General features: G+C 35.5%; 1 protein-coding gene across 1 annotated transcript in view; it reads right to left on the bottom strand.

The window, feature by feature from the left end:
• Appl (amyloid-beta-like protein) overlaps positions 1 to 17798 on the bottom strand; it is a 167535-nt gene that overhangs the window by 1695 nt on the left and 148042 nt on the right. Inside the window, exons 11-12 of the mRNA XM_089092083.1 lie at positions 6538 to 6680; positions 3959 to 4168 (exon numbers count right to left, since the gene is read on the bottom strand). Coding sequence (XP_088948209.1) covers positions 3959 to 4168; positions 6538 to 6680 — 353 coding nt within the window. The remainder of the gene's footprint in view (positions 1 to 3958; positions 4169 to 6537; positions 6681 to 17798) is intronic.

Below are 17798 nucleotides of genomic sequence, written 5' to 3'. Positions count from 1 at the left end.
TTTTAGGCTTCTGCAGTGAGGCGATACCCAAACTACTGTTTGTAGTTATTTTTATCCGATTCAAACTTGATTTGCATGTTCAGTTTAAGTTTCACTCGTTTTAAGATTTTTTTTATTCATTTACATTAATATATATTGTATGTTTGTTCGCATTGATTGTTTATTTAACTTCTGTTCGTTTTAAGTTTCATTTATACTTTAATAGCAAAATATTTTTTTTCGTTTTAAGCTTGGTTTTCATATTCAAGCGAGTAACCATTACTCGCTTTAAGATCTATTTATTCATTTATATTATTACTTGTTGTATGTTTTTTGCTATGATTGTTTATTTAATTTCTATTCGTTTTGGGTTCCATTTATTCTTTAATAATAATTTCCGGTGATTTTTAGTTTTAATAAAAAAAGGTATTTGTATCTCCTGAGCTTAAGTTTAAAATGACCTTTACTTTTATTCGAAAAACTTATTTTCGGAAAGTTTTTTTTAATTAATTTTTGTTCATTTTTGATTGCAAAAAGTTTCAAGTTTTTATGGCATGGGGGGGGGGGGGGTGCTTACTGTCCGATTATTATTGATTTTAAAAAACGGATCTATAACTTTCAATTTAAATCGAATGAGGATTTTTTCAAAGTCTTTACGATTACCTCCTTGATAAAAACCTTATATATGAACAATAGACAGCTTGCATAACTTGTGGACAGCGCTTGACAACAATGAATGGATTGAAAAAATAGCTCCAACAAGGGGTTTAGACCATTTCAGTTGCTGACACAAAGGGATCACGACTGTTTGGATTTGATCTTAATAGGATTTATGTGCCAAAGCAATTTTGCATCTATCACAGAGTATGTATTTTAACCTTATAATTGGATAATTATAATAGATTTACTATGTGTTCTTCCCATACAAAACTTTACCTTGTTAAAGTCTTTGGGGTGGGGGTGGCGTACTGGGCATAAAGAAGAAAACTTTAGCGTAGACAGTAGGAGAGGGGGAGGGGAAGGTTGGAGACTTATCCAATACGTGGCGGAACTTCACTTATCTCCTCCGTTCCCGATTTAGGACATTAGACAGACTCATTGGGCTGTAGAAAGTTGGGCCGTTTGAGTTGTGGAAGACGTTAAAATATTCAAAAATACTTTATATTTTCAGTTATTGCAGGATTGATTTCATAGATTGTGGAATGGTGAGCCCCCTGTGCCATGATTTGCGTGAGCCTCAACTCACAATATGCAATTTTGATTAATTGTTCTGTGTTTGGTGCATATATTATTCTATATATATTATTTTGAGTTATACTTTTATCGCATTGCGTTCATTTGTAAGCCTCGAGATAAAAACTGAAACCTTAGCGTAGACAGTGGTGAGGGGAAGTCTTCCACCTCACAAGCGTAATTGAGCAGCCACAGAGAAAGTAATACAAATGAAAATAATCTGTCTTTTTAAAATGTCTTTTTTCAAAAGACACGAACAAAATCGTCTAAAGGAATCTGAAGTCCTATCTCTGACATTTCCGTTGATTCTTTATTCCCGTTACTTTCAGAAGTAAAATTTAGTATAATGTCCAATTGGTATAGTTGTCCCCTCCCTGAATTCTTTACATTTGAAAAATCCAGCCCTGGGAAATTCCTCCCCCCTCAAAGAACATTTTCTTTTCCTGATGATAGGTCCCCCGCGATAAATTCCACCCAGCAGAAATTTATTTATTAATTTACATTAATATCTATTGTATGTTTGTTTGTACTGATTGTTAATTTAATGATTGTTTATATGCCCCCAGGGCATAACTTACAACGCCTATCCCCGTGCCCTGGTGGGCTGTGTCGACACCGGAGTTTTTTGTTATTAGAACTTTGAACTATTTTAACAAAATGTCTAACTCAAAATTTTTATCTGTTGCATTTAAGGCGTGGAGGAGTGGGGGGGGGGCTAGTTACCCTCCAATCTCTTGTGACTCTTAAAAAGTGAACAAGAACTTTCAATTTTCAGTCAAATGAGCCCTTTCTAAAGTTTATACGAGCATCCCTTCCATAAGAAATAATGGGAAGGATTCGGAGAATTCTTAAATTACAACCCTTGCTCTGAGGGCTGTGGGGGAGTTATCATCCTCAAAGACCTAATTTCCAATACTTAAAACTACGTTTAATAAAATGGCTATCCCAAAATTTTGATTGGATGTGTGTGGGGGAATGATGGGCGTGCGGGGGGACTAGTTGCCCTCCAACCATTTTCGACTATTAAAAATGGCACTAGAACTCTCGATTTCTAATCGAATGAGCCTCCTTTGAAGTTTTTACGACAACGCCTTCTATAAAAACCTTATCTGACCCAAGGGTATAACTTAACACCTTTGCCCTGATGGCTATTTTGGAGTTTCCTGTACAAAAAAATATTTTATGTCTGGAGATTGATTATGCTGAACCTAACGGATATCTTAAAATTTATATTTGAAGCGTGTGAGGGAATTACAGGTGTGTGGGGGGGGGGGGCTATTTGCCCACCAATCACTTTCGACGATTAAAAAGGGCACTATCTCTTTGAATTTACAATCGAAAGAGCCTGTTTTGAAGTTTATACGACAACGCCTTCAATAAAAACCTTATATACCCCAGGGCATAACTTAAAACTCTTGCCCTGAGGGTTGTGGGGGAGTGTCCTCCTCAAAAAGATATTTTCTATCTGGAAATCAAATGCGGTGGACAAAATGGCTATCTCGAAATTTTTGATTGGATGTGTATGGGGGAATTATGGGCGTGGGGGAGGGGGGGGCGCGTTGCCCAACAAAAAATTTCGCATATTAAAAAGGGACAAAGAAATGTCGATTTCCCAACAAATGAGCCCCCTTTGAAGTTTCTACGCCGACCCCTTCCGTATGAAGTGCCTCTGGAAAAAATAATAATAAATTAATAAATAATAAAACATTGGAGCCGTATGGCCTTTACTATAGGCAACACTACAGCGTTGCCTCTGACATAAACTTGAAGCTGTAGATTATTGTTACCACAACCTAACCTGATGAAAAACTTATTCATTAGGAAGAAGACCAAATGGAAAAGACAAGAAAAGTTCAGGGGGTGTAGTAGTCAAAACCAGGCATTTTTAAAAACAGTTTTAGATAGGTAGTTGTATTCTAATATTTTCAAAAAGTAACAACAGTAACAATTATGGGCATGCGAGTAAATTATTATTATTCAGATATAGTATAATATTAGAAAGTGATTATCAAGACCAAGGGCGGATCTAGAGCAAAATCTTGGGAGGGGGGGGGGGGGGAATGTGCCAAGGGCGCCAGTAATAAACCAAATTGACAAATTTTTTTTAAGAAAAGAGTGAGAAACAGAAAAAAAGGAATGAGGGCACCAGAAAAAATCTCAGGGGGGGCACCCCCTAAATCCGCCAGGGATGAAAACTGGATAAAAAAAGATATGAAAAAACATCGTAGAAAGTACTCCATATGAGAAGCTTCTTAGAAAGCCATGAGAAAAATTGTAGCTACAAAATGTCTTAATAATAGTGGCAATACAATAATAATTTATACAAACGAAAATAGAAAAATCAATAAGCTTGCGGGGGCAATGACAAAAAAGAGCAATGACAGAATGATAATAAAAACTAAAAAGTTATTAATAAACTGATTTCATTAAATAAAAGGAAATGAATTTTGAAGCCTACTATTGCCGCTGCAAAGAAACCCCGTGTGGAGACCTCCTTACCAAATTTTAAACAGAAAAAAAAAACTGAGAAACAAACAAGGAGTATTTTTGCACAAGTCCAAAAGTGCTGCCTTTCTCTCTCTATTCTTTTCTTAATAGATTGATTTCATTAAATAAAATTGACATTTTCTCCTTATCTAGGATTTTCTTTTTCCTTTTTTTGGTCGCTTATTTATAATGTAAAAAAGGAGTGGATGATAACGATAGTAAACAATAATGCACGGAAAGAAGAATTAAGAATACTAACCGGTTCAGAATGCCCAAGGTCATGAAGTTGTGCATGTGCAATGTGAGCCCTCTCCTGTATGTGAGGAACATAAGCTGGGTGGGATGGTCCACTTAGAGCATCACTAGATTTTTCCTTTGAATAGCCAGTGCTTGCTGAAGATAAAGTGGACAGAGAAACTTCGTCCGAGGTTGTGATAGCAGCTTGAATTTCAGCTGATCCGATTTCAATCTTAAACGATAATTATAACTAGTATAATTGGGCAAATTAGACTCTATATTGGTTACATGAATCTATAAAAGCTACAAAACCATATTTACGCTTTCGTTAAGCACCAAGGACAGTGAAAAAAAAACGTGTATTTTAATTAGTTAAGTGGAAACTTACACAACCATATATATCTTAAAAAATGAGGAAAATTAGTAGTTCAATTTTAAGTGAAGAAGACCACCATATGTAGTTATGCCGTTTTTTGGTAGTAGTGGGTGCCAAACACACAAAAAAAAAACAAATATATATATATATATATATATATATATATATATATATATATATATATATATATATATATATATATATATATATATATAATGCAAAAATATGGCACCAAACATCTTAAGGAGGTGGAGCTTTCCTTTGAAGGCGTAGTTGTTCTCGGAACAAAAAAAAAAAAAATATATTAATGCTTAAATTTTTACCGACCAAAAGTGATGTCAATTTAACTAATTAGTTTCGGTTAGTTATATCCATAGTTAAACATGGCAACACTGACAAAAATGTTGTACTGCCCTAAAAGCTTCATAATTTTGAAACGAAGAAAAGTAATTCACACACTTTAATTTTTTTTTTTTTTTTTTTTTTTTTTTCGTCAGCTACATCGCCACTCACTTTTGCTGTCTTATCGAGTAAAGCCTTGCTTTCATTTGTCTTTTTCCTTACAAAATACCAGACCAATTATCCAATGCGAGAGCGACTTTCCTTGCAATTAAAAAGAGTCCTCTCGCACTTTCACTGGTTGATTTACTTTCCATTTTGCCCATAAAACGGTAAATGAAAACCGGAGACTTTAGAGCAATGAGTAAACTGAGGAGTACAAAAAAGTAGAAGCAACAGACGAGTAACTTCAGATATGCGACTAAAGCTTATTATATATTAGAAATATGCCTCTTCTATTCGGGACATAATTCCAGCTGCAATTAAGATTTAAGTAGTTTGGCATCGTTCAAAGCTGCAGCGGGGAGATTTTCCTTGCAAAAGAATAATAGTGATGTTCGTAATGATACTAGAATGTTTCGTGTTTTACGTAAGTAGAATGTTTGAGGTTTATGTGTGAATCGTGTAGGAATGATAATTAGAGTGTCGAAAAACAGATTTGCCAGGGGTGTTATGGGAGGTACCCCCTGTAAATTGGGGGGGTATTCTTATTAAAAAAAAAAAAAATCCACCCTCCTTCAGATTTTTGTGAGTTGGCACCCCTGATCAATACCACAGTATGTAGTGTAGACAAGACTGCCACTTGCTGCCAACAACCCTTGGAGCTTGGTTCTGCATAATGTTGTCTATACACATGTAAAATAAATAAATCTAATCTAAAACAGTATTGAAGGAGCAAGAAATCATATTTCTTAGTCTGAATTCTCTAGTGACGCATTCCAAAAAACACCACTCCACATCAATCATCAGATATCAATATTACTTTTTTGTAGGTAAGAGTTCTGGCTTGATTCCGATAAAGTAAGTTCCTTTCTCTTTGCAGTTTTTACGCTCAAGAGATTAAGCAGACAAAAAAAGGGAGAAAAAAAGTGATTTGGCCAGATAAAGAATATACCAACTGTAAATGATAATAGGATTCTGGCATTTTCACTGATATTTCACAATGAGCTGAAATAATAATTAAATCTCTTAAAGTAGCTAAAATATTAACGCCCGACCTGATTTGATTTTACTAAATACTAATGCCAGAAATTGGCTCGATTAGAAGCATGTTGATTTTACTGTATTGTTCTGACTTAGGTTTAGCAGTAAATTTTTATGTTGTGGAGAAACATTAATATAATAAAAAAAAAACTTACTCTATAGAAAGAATAAGGGTGTTCGACCCTAGTTTTAATCTAGTTAAGGTTGACATTGGACCCATTCGTATTTCATCAATTAAATTTGAAATGCAATTGTGTTTGTTTACACAACCTAAAATTCACACAGTGCTTTGCTTTCCTTTGCAAAATTAAATTTTTTCCTTTATATTTGAAGTTTACTTCTTTAATTAATTTTATACCAAGAACTTTTTGCAATTTTTTTTTTCACCAAGAAACAATAACTATTTTGAAATTCTGGAGGTTCTGGGAGACAAAAATTAAAATTGTATAAAGTCATTGTTAAAGTCAAATTTGTATCGTCTTGAGCGTACGTAGCTGTGTTGGCCACAGGCAGCCTCGTGTTGCAGTTAGTTGTTAGTAGTAGTAGTAGATTCTTTTTTGACCAAGATACAAAAAAAAGATTAAAAATTCGGTTTGGTTCCGGGGGAAAATTAAAACTGTTAAACTATCTTTTTGATTCAAATTTTTACCTCATTAAAGCAAAAACATAAATAACCATCTTACATTCTTTACTTCAACTTGTTTAGGAGCCTTGTTATATCCTTTGGTAAAAGCCTCCGAGTCTTCTTTGCTCAAGTATGCTGGCTTCTCGTCTTTGTAGCCCAAGCGAAGCTTCTTTGAAGCCAATTTACGAGCACGATCTTTCTCTGAAAAACATAAGAATCTTATATATTTTTTTGGTGTTTTCTTTCCCCTAGTATGCTAAGCTGGATACATTGTGATCTGGTTGGTATTCAGCAATATGTCTACCATATATTGTGGACTGAGTTGTTTACCAGAATTTTGGAATAGCCTCACAATTTTTTAACCCATCAAAATTGTTGGAATCTTTAATTTTCGAAAAAAAAGCATTGAAACCCTATTGAAACCCTTAATAGGTTTAGAAGAATTTTTTTCAAGTTTCTGTTTAATAAAGAACCGTATGTGAACGATAGAACCACGAAACATTTAAGTGAATTAGGAACAGGGCCGTATCCAGGATTTTTTTTAAGGGGGTGTTTTTACACAAGGATGATTATCGGGGGGGGGGGGGAGGTGACACAAAACTCAGTAAATGCATAAAAAAATTTCGTTATATCCATTTTTGTTAGGTTTTACGAGTCAGACAAACATTTCCGGGGGGGGAGGGTCAAACCCCCTACCCCCCTGGATACGGCCTTGATTAGGAATAAGTACTTTTATGACGGGGAGGCTGAGAATAAGTTGGTTTTTAAAACTGCAGGACCTGAACTGGTGCTCAAGAACTAAAGATTTTTATTTATTGTCAAATCGATGAAAGGACTGGTCCACATACCTCCATACCATCGTTACCGGTTTAATAAGACTAGGCGAAACATCAATAAAAATAAATAATAGAGAAATGTTACTCCACAGTACGAATAGGGGTATTCGACCCTACTTTGCAATCTGATTTAGATCGACATTAGACTCCATACAATCGTTATTGGAAACAGTAGATGATTTCCCATACAAACATCATTTACTAACATCAAGAATCGTACAGAAATTTGTTAATAAATATTGTTTCAGATTCTCATTAATTTTCATTTCAGTCATTACTGTAATTAGTTTCCCCTTTGAGGTTAATTTTTGAAACTGAACGCCAAAATTCTAGAACTCCAAGTTTGAACTAAGTATTTAAACACTTCCAGATTGAACAAGAGAGGATACAGTGACTGAAAATGGTTTGTAGGAGATTTGTGGTGAGCCAAGTGTTATAAAAACAAATGCTGCAGAGCTGAGCGTCAACCCGTGTTGGAACCTGCTCTCTGAGAACGAAGCTTTGTTCTAACCACTTCTAAGATCTTCTAGCTATTTGTATTCTGCCCATAGAAAATATATTAATGAATCAATGATTATAATAAACATAAATGAACTGAAAATTGGGCTGGATAAACTGAATATTTCTACATTTCTTGATCCAATTCCAATAGCTGTATGGAGATATGTGGAATATCAACCAGTCTTAGAGTTATAAAAATGCATGATGCAGAGCTGGGCGTCAACCCGTGCTGGAACCTGCTCCCAGAAAACAAGGCTTTGCTCTCCCCGCTTCTAATTCTACTGCATATTGTATTCTGCTAGCAGGCAATTGACGCACCGATATGAATAAAAATAGCGTCGTTTGAGGGTTTAAATACTGAAAGGCTTTTGCATTAACAAGGCGGCTTAAATAGAATGTCCACATCCAAATGTTTATTTACCCATGCCAATTTGAGAGATACGACCCGTAGATTGTGGAAGCAGATTAATTCCTCCGCAGACATAGATGTGAAAGGTGGATTTAGGATTTTTTTTTTTTTTTATTTAGGACTGATATTAGTTGCGTTTTTAACCCCTATCTCTATGCGTGGTGTGGCTTTTCCATTCTACTACTACTAATAAACCAGGGCAGTACCAAGCCGCCTGAGGCCAACGCAGCTACGCCCATTCCTTCTCCATCTTAATCTATTCAAAGCCTCTTTACACCGTTCCAATAAGTTCCCGTTTTCCTTAAATCTTTTTTTACGACATCCTCCCTCCCAACCCCGGACGATCTGCTTTCGGTTTAGCCCTAGACGGTTGGTCGAAAAGGACAATCTTTGGCAATCTGTCATCCTTCATCCGCAGAACGTGCCCTAGACAACTCAACCTTTCTCTCATTATAGCCCTAGAAAGCGGGATTGAACCACACTTTTTGCACAGCCCACTGATTGAAACACGGTCTGTCAGCCGGGTACCCAAAACTATCCTTAGGAAAGACAATTCAAAAGAATCCATTCAGGAATGAAACTACAGATTTTTTTTTCCCTTCACATTGCTCATGCTAATCTAAGACCATTAGCCGTTCGGACATTAAAAAAAACGTGACAAATCAAAAAAGACTCGAATATATAATTCAGGGTTAGCATAAAAAATAGTAGGTAGAATGTCAATAAACAGATTATTTTAGAAGATAAAAGTAAAAGCTTTTAAAGATCCAATAGGAATCTCCAATAGGAATGATCTCCAAGAAATGTTATTCCTGAAAACCCGGCTCTTAATTCCTTTAAAAGGAAGTTTAACAGACACAATTTTAGGGAGATAATTCAAGTAAATGATTGACGAGTTTCATTTTAGACCCTAAGTCTTTAGTGGCCTGGCACAATGAGATTTGTCATAAAAATGTCCATTAAATATATTTGACAAAAATCTGTGGCACAATTTGACAAAGCTGTGGGCCTGGCACAAAGAGAATTGTCATAAAAATGTCCACTAAATATATGTGACAAAAATCTGTGCCACAATTCGACAAAGCTGCGGGCCTGACACAAAGAGGATGGTCATAAAAATGTCCACTAAAATATATGTGACAAAAACAATGCCCACTAAATACATATAACAAAAAGCTGTTTAAAAATGTGGTTCGATCCAACTGTGTCCATCTACAATGAAAACTAGGTAAAGATGACTAAGTAAAGCTTCATGAATGAGTGATGATAGAAATATGCTTTTTGTCAATTCAGCTGCGGCCAAGCAAAAAGAAGACACGAACGGGTGGGAAGACATAAGAAAAAACTTGAAGAAAGCAGGAATTTCATAGCAGGTAGCAAAGAATAAAGCCCATATTTTCTCAGCAGGCATATTCGCGTAGGCCACAGAATGCTTTGTACTAAAGGTAACCGTTACTTGTAACAGTAAGTGATAATTTTCCCACACAGACATCATTTGCATATATGATAAAGCCAATTTGCAGGATAACGCTCCGTTATTTTAACCACTACATTTGTGTGTCAATTTGGAAAAGAAGCTGTATATAAATTAACCACTTTGAATGGAAAGAGACTCCTATCATTCCCCTTTTTCACTGGCTTACTCTGAGATGATAAAACCAGTACCAGGCATTCATCAAGTTAATCAACTGTTTCTTTTCCCATCATCTCTCCAAAAACTGAGCCATTTGCTTCTGTAAACAAATGGAACAGGAAGGGACAGTTTAGCTTCAAAACTGACGTTCTTTAAGTAAAATAAATTGTTTTGCTGATATTAACTACTGTTCGTTTTTACCAATCACATGAAGCCCCCTCCCTCCATCTCCCGTGTGCATGTCTAAAAAATCGAACATTTTTAACGGTAGACACATAATGAAATTTCTGCTAAAGCTTTTGGGTGAGTACACGCTCAACCGTATGTACAGAAACTTAATTATAAAACTGATTTAATACAGAAAATTAGGAGCCAATCAGAATGAACGCGATACAAAATACAAAAATAGCATGAATGAACAGTTTTTTTGTCAGTCTTGGCTGAACCTATGTGAGGTGAGGAACCTGAGACTTTCAAAACCTATTTTATTATTCTAGTCTTGAAATTTGTTTTATTTATGAGATTTGTTGAGCAAGTTTGTTCTCTTTTTATCTGTTTTATATTGTATATCGCTGATGACGGCAGTTGCTTGCACAGCCGAAATATTCACTTAGATTACATTCACTTTCTTTATATCCCCCCCCCCTTATCTTCTCTATTTTTGTAGGACATTAAAAAAAAAAAGTTTTTTCAACTACAAGTAAGGAGCAACATTAAAACTTAAAACGAATAAGAATTATTACTAATATGAAGGGGGTTGCCTCCTCCTCAACACCTCACTCTTTACGCTAAAGTTTTTTAATACTTTTGAAAAAAGCTTCTTATTGTTCCAATTAAACGACCCTTGTGTTTCAGGAGTCGTTCTTAAAGAATTGGGAAAAAATTCAAACTTTAGCGTAAAGAGCGAGGTGTTGAGGAGGAGGCAACTCCCTTCATATAAGTAATAATTTCTGTTCGTTTTGAGTTTCAATGTTGCTCCTTACTTTCAGCTGAAAAACCGTTTTTTATTGAATTTCTGATCGATCTTAAATAATCCCAGAAAATTTGGCCCCAACTCCACGGAGAAATACCCACCCCACGGATATATCCTCTAGATAATCCAATCCCGGTGAAAATTTACCCAGGACAATAACCCTTAACAACTCTACGCGTAAAATTGAGACAGAAGAGCGAAAGCAAGAAATAAAAAAAGAATTGTATCTAGGAATTCTGACCAAATCCCCCAGTGTATAACTTCCTTTGACAAGTTCACCCCCTGGAAACTTCCCTCCCCATGGAAAGTTCCCCCGTGAAAAAAAAAACTCCAGCAGAAAATTCGTCTTCCCACCCTAAAATGTATGAATGCTTCACAATAACAAATACGACGCGTAAACAATGAACAATTTTTATAACTTAAAGACCTTTTCCCTGGGGCTGTGGGTGTTGTCATGTTATATCCAAAGGCATAGTTATTCGGCCTTTCAACTATGATAAACGAAATTGCTATCTCAAAATTTTAATCATACGGGTTTTGGGGAAAAAAGGGGTGAGGGAGGGGGCCTACTTACGCTCAAATCTTTTTGGTCACTTAAAAAGGGCACTAGAACTTTTAATTCCCGTTCGAATGAGCCCTTTCACGATGTTCTATGACCACTGGGTCGATACGATAGCCCCTGAAAAAAAATCGCATCCGTAATCTTTCTTCTGGCAAAAAATATAAAATTCCACATTTTTGTAAATAGAAGCTTGAAGCCTCTACACTAGGGTTCTCTGATACGTCGAATCTGATGGTGTGAGATTAATTAAGATTCTATGAATTTAGAGTGGCGTTTCCCCCTTTTTTGAAAGTAAGGCAAATTTTCTTAGGCTCGTAACCTTTGGTGGGTAAGACTAAACTTAATGGAACTTATAAAATTGAAATCAGCATTAAAATTCGATTCTTTTCACACATCTATTGTCATCAAAATTTCGTTTTTTAGAGTTTCGGTTACTATTGAGCCGAATCGCTCCTTACTTACAATTCGTTAACACGAACTTTTTGATGAATAGGTACTATTCGGAAGATGAAGATGGCTTTAAACGATTGTCTGCCTGTTATTTCAAGCAAATTAACGGTTCTGTGTCAATTCTAAATTCTTGGCCAACCTTCTTAAGACCATAGGCGGGGGTGCTTTGTTTGTCTCTAATTCCAGGCAATCTAACGGCCCTATGTCAATGTTAAATTCTTGGTCAACCAGTCTGAGACTCTAGGCAGGCTGGCGACAACAAACAAGTATTTGTCCAATAAGAGAGTCATACTTACTCTCGCCATTTACCCGTGCAGCCATTTAAACATTTGCCTCTCAATTACTTGGACTATCTGTCTTGGCTTTTTCTTTCTACAATTAGCCATGTTTTGATGCCCTACTGCAAAATACTTGATAACTTCAATTCAAACTGGTGACACCCCTTGGTAATTATCTTTCTTCTATTTTTAGGCCCAGAGTTATCTTTGAATTTCAAGCACCATATTATCGCAAATTTTTTTTTTTTAACTTCTTTCACTCAAAAACTAGCAAGAGCAAAAATTTTAAAATCAAAAACATGTGCTCCTTCACTGTATTATTCTAGAATTTTTAATGTAGTGATTCTTTTGCGAAAAGGATTCTGTCACTTTCCTTAATTGAAAAACATAAGTAAGGCACATTCAAGTTGCTCATTATTTACAGTGTCATTATGTTGCGATGGTAAAACGGAAGTTATATTGCTCTTTTCTCAAACTATATTGAAATTAGTTTATTAGAAGAAGGAATTAAAACTAAAAACATAAGATGAGCAGGAGAAGGAAAAGAGATTATAAGACGAAGAAACATTAGAAGAATATATGATTAAAACATTAACTGGAATAACTTTAAGACGTGAAACAGAAAAATAAGATTTGAACTTGGCGAGAAGACAAGTGAAAAAAAAGAAGCTAAATTTTATCCCCGAGCTAAACCAGCCAGGGCTAACTTAAATGGGTTAAACTTGATAACCTAACTTAATAAATAGGCTAAACATAAACTTAAAGGGCTAACTTAATAAAGATAACTTAAATGTGAAGATAAATCCCATTCAAAATAGTTTCAGTGGGAACTTTAACCCGATGAATAATAAGTTTCAGATGAGAAAGATCAGGATAAGGTTAGAACATGACTAGAAGAAGAATACGAAAAATTTTATTCCCGAGCAACACAAGTCAGAACTGTCAGTAAAAAAAAGTAAATTCATTATATTTCCCTTTATCCATATACATAAATTATTGGAACACTATTTGTGCACTTTGCGAGTCACCCATAATTTACTGTTATTTTCAATTTTCACTTTGAAGAAGGCAAAATAGGTTTGCCTGATTTATGTACAAACATTTGTCGTTTGGCGAGGAATAGTAAAACTGTCAAATAAATTAGAAAGTGATTCATAGCTGTTTAAGAACTTACATTACAAACTAAGAGACAAAAATAATGAAATATTTCAGCTCATATATAACTTAAACAATAAACTCTCCTAATCTTGTATATAAACAAGAACTCGGACTCAACGTCAAATTATGTTTCACAACACTAGAACCGAGATACAGCGTCTCATTACGATCCTTCAGGTGTAAATGAACTAATTTTACACATTTCTTTGAAACTCTTCTTTTTAACTTACTTGTAAAATGTTTTTCTTATGATATGATTTTGTGTTATTCTTTTTGGAAAAAGATGATTCACGTTCTTCCTTTCAATATTCTCACTAAACTAAAAGAGAATGGAGCTAGCTTTCTTTTTTCATTACCCTACTTTTTTGTTTTTGTTTTCCCACTCGCTCAGACAAGGTTTGTTCGACTAAGCTCTCATTCAGTAGTCAGTATTTTTCTAACAAGAAAGTAAAAATCTGAAGAAAGCTAGCCACACTGAAATTTTAAATCGAATATGGAGAACAGATTGCTTAATTCTCTAGGAGGTAAGACAAAACTAAAAGCACTTTCATCAGCAAAAATTTGCAAGAGTCGTTGGTTTTTTTTTTTTTTCATTTCGCAATATTCCGTAATTCAGTGATTTTCAAGCTTTATTTTACATCAGCTACCTTAAAAACGTTTGATCGTATGGTGTGGTTGCCTATAATTAGCAAAAAGCTTGTCAAATCTTGGTATCAGTGATGAGATGACTGCATGAATCTTCTTTTCTACGACCAAACGAACCCAATATTTTGGTTTCATGTCAGCTAGTGCAGCGGAGAAGAGTTAGAGACAGTACTAAAACGATTTAAAAACAGCAAGGCCTCAGGTTCTGAGAGTGTGATAAATAAATTTTCGAAAAATGGCGGTTACAAGGTTAGAGATAAATTACTGAATACTATGAATATGATTTTTGAAAAGGAGAAGTACCTAGCGATTTTAGGAAATCCTTAATTAAACCCCTCTATAAGAAAGGTGATAAGGGTGAGTGGGGTAATTATAGAGGCGTTAGTTTGCTTTCAGTAGGAAGCAAATTCCTTAGTATGATGATTATTTTTAGAATTAGAAGTGCTGTACGATACCTTTAACAGAAGAACAATGTGGTTTTAGGAACGGGAGAGAATGCATTGATCAAATTTTCACTCTCAAAATTGATAATTGAGAAGAGCCTGAATCATCAGACCCCTTTAGTCCTTAATTTTATAGATAATGAACAAGCGTTTGATTCAGCCGATATGAGAGCTTTAATGAAGGTCATACCCTTGTACGATATAGCATCCATAAATATATTAATAATGCCACGGTTAAGGTAGGAAATAAAGTAACTAGCTGGTTTCGTACTAAATCAGGAGTTAACCAGGGTCACTTTCTATCGCCATTACATGATCGACTTTGTCCTAAAGAATACGGCAAAGGCATTAGGAGACCATGGAATCAAATGAAAAGATAAAACTCTCCCAGACTTCGAATATACAGATGATTTGGGATTTGTCTAATTTTCTAGGGCTATTATGAGATAAAGGTTGAGATGGCTAGGACACGTTCTGCGGATGAAGGATGACAGATTGCCAAAGATTGCTCTGGTCGACCATCCATCTAAGGCTAAACAAAAAGTAGGTCGTCTCCAAACGGGGTGGAAAGAGGTCGTATGAAAGGATTCAAAGGAGATCGAAACTTCTTGGGAGGGGTAAAGAGGGAAGCTTTTAATAGATTCGGATGGAGGAGGAGCGTACGCGGCTATGTCGGCCTCAGGCGGCTAGGTTTTGCAATGAGTTGTTGATAGTAGTAGCAATTAGGGCTTAGCCAGGTAGTCAGCCTCAGAATCAGCCGGGATCGCAATCCACCATTCCCCAGCTGGGTAAGTGGCTCGGTGACATGGGTGCCGGCAAGGGGGGGAAGGCAGGGGTGTCATGTCCCCTCTGGAAATTTGGGACTATAAAGTAATTATAAGGAAACCAAAGGAAAGAGCAGAATAGGGAAAAACCATGGAAGAATTTTTGTTGCCCCATTGTTGGCTGCCTGCCAATAGATCTTGACCCATAATAAGTAAAATATATATGTTCTAATTTGTGACTGAGTAACCCCTAATCAGTTTTCAAAAAACAGTTTTTCTATATGTTTTGGTTGTAGAAAAAAAAAAAAAAAAAAAAAAAATTTATATTAATGAATGGTAATTAAATAACGATCCTTGTCAATAACGCAAGTATAAGAGCCTAATTATTGATAACATTCATCCGTCAAAGAATCAGCTTTTTACGGTGATCTTGAATAGGTATTTGTTTATTAGTAATTAGTGCAGTTATTAGAACACAAGAAAGTTCGTATAACTATAACACAAGGAAAACAAATTAATAAGGGGTAATTTCGGTAAGAACATGCCTTCTACTTTTGCTTGCGTTGCAAGAGTACCCATGAGCTGATAAGTTACTACAATCAGAAATGTTTCCCCTGAACGGAATGCTAAGAATTTCTGTATTTTCCCCCCGAACGGATACGTTTTTTTGTGTTTTATTATCATTTTTTGTTTTTTTTTATAGGAGTGATTGTATTTATTTATTTGTAACTTAATGCTAGGAGTTTATATCCAAATTTTTGTAAGTAGACTATTGTTGTGTGTTTTTTGTAGCTACTTACTTTTTTAATTTTTGTATACTTTTACTTTAATTGGCATAGCTTTTCCATTGCATTTGTATAGTTATTTGTCTCTTTAGCTACGTTAGATAGAGGAAACAAAAGTTGTTTCTTCAGCTGAAAATAAGAAGCAGCATTAAAAATTAAAACAAAAAAATATTATTACATACATGAGGAAGGCTTCCCCTCCTCAATACCTCGCTCTTCAAGCTACTGTTTTTTGACATTTTAAAAAAAAGTTTCTTATTGTTCTAATTAAACGGCCTAGGTATTCTAGGAACCGTCTTGTTAAGAATTAGGACCACATCTAAACTTCAACACAAAAAGCGACACGATGAAGAGGGGGAAACCTCCCTCATATGCGAATAATTTCTGTTCGTTTTCAGTTTTAATGTTGCTCCTTACTTTCAGTTGAAAAAACAAGCTTTTTTTTTATCGTTCTTTAAATCACACCAGGATACCTAGCTCCACCTCCGCGAAAAATCCCCTCCCCATAGAAATACCCCCTGGGCAATCCAACCACGACGAAAATTTACCCGGATAATTACCCTCAAAATCTTCACGCGTAAAAGTAAATTGATCAAAAGGAAGCAAGACATACAGTGAAATTTCGTATATGAATTCTGCTCAATTCATTCAAGGTAAAATTTCATCTCAAAATTTCTCCCCACAGGAAACCATCCTCTCCATTGAAAATTATCCCAGCAGAAAATTCGTCCTCACCCCCTACCCGAAAAACGTATGCATACTTTCCAATAACAAATAAAACAAAGGGCAAACTTTTATAACTTTAAAACCTTTCCCCAGGAGCTGTAGGGGGCCATTTTATCTCTAAAGACATAGCTGTTGGGCCTTTCAACTATGCTGAATAAAAAATCTATCTCAAAATTTTGATCTAACTCAAAATATTGAAGAGGGGGCAACCCCCCTCATATGCGTAATAACTTCTGTTCGTTTTAAGTTTTAATGTTGCTCCTTACTTTCAGTTGAAAAAACTTGCTTTTTTTCAATCGTTCTTTAAATAACGCCAGGATACCTGGCTCCACCTCCAAGGAAAATCCCCTCCCCATAGAAATATCCTCTGGACAATTCAATCCTGGCGAAAATTTACCCCGGACAATTATTCTCAACATCTCCATGCGTAAAATTGAATTGGTAAAGAGGAACAAAGACATATAAAGAAATTTCATGTTTGAATTCTCCCCAATTCACTCTGGGTAAAATTTCTTCTGAAAATTTCTCCCCCCTGGAAACCATCCTCTCCATTGAAAATTATTCCAGCAGAAAATTCGTCCTCACCCCCTACCCGAAAAATGTATGCATACTTTCCAATAACAAATAAAACAAAGGGCAAACTTTTATAACTTTAAAACCTTTCCCCAGGAGCTGTAGGGGGTCATTTTATCTCTAAAGACATAGCTGCTGGGCCTTTCAACTATGCTGAATAAAAAATCTATCTCAAAATTTTGATCGGACGATTTTGGGAAAAAAGTGACGTGGGAGGGGGCCTAGTTGCCCTCCAATTTTTTTGGTCACTTAAAAAAGACACGAGAACTTTTCACTTCCATTAGAATGAACCCTATCCCGACGTTCTAGGCCTACTGGGTCGATACGATCACCCCTGGAAAAAAAAAATAAACAAGCATCCGTGATTTTTCTTCTGGTAAAATTGCAAAATTCCACATTTTTGCAAATATGAACTTGAAACATCTAAAGTATGGTTCTTTGATACCCTGAATCTGATGGTGTGATTTTAATTAAAATTATATGACTTCAAGAGGGTCTTTCCCCCTTTTTCCGAAAATCAGACAAATTTTCTCAGGCTCGTAGCTTTTGATGGGTAAGACTAAACTTAATGGCACAGGCTCTA

Source organism: Artemia sp. Qi Xiang Cuo, chromosome 7, assembly GCF_049724085.1.
Source record: "Artemia sp. Qi Xiang Cuo chromosome 7, ASM4972408v1, whole genome shotgun sequence".
NCBI classification, from domain to species: domain Eukaryota; kingdom Metazoa; phylum Arthropoda; class Branchiopoda; order Anostraca; family Artemiidae; genus Artemia; species Artemia sp. Qi Xiang Cuo.
This window is presented reverse-complemented; position numbering and strand designations above follow the sequence as displayed.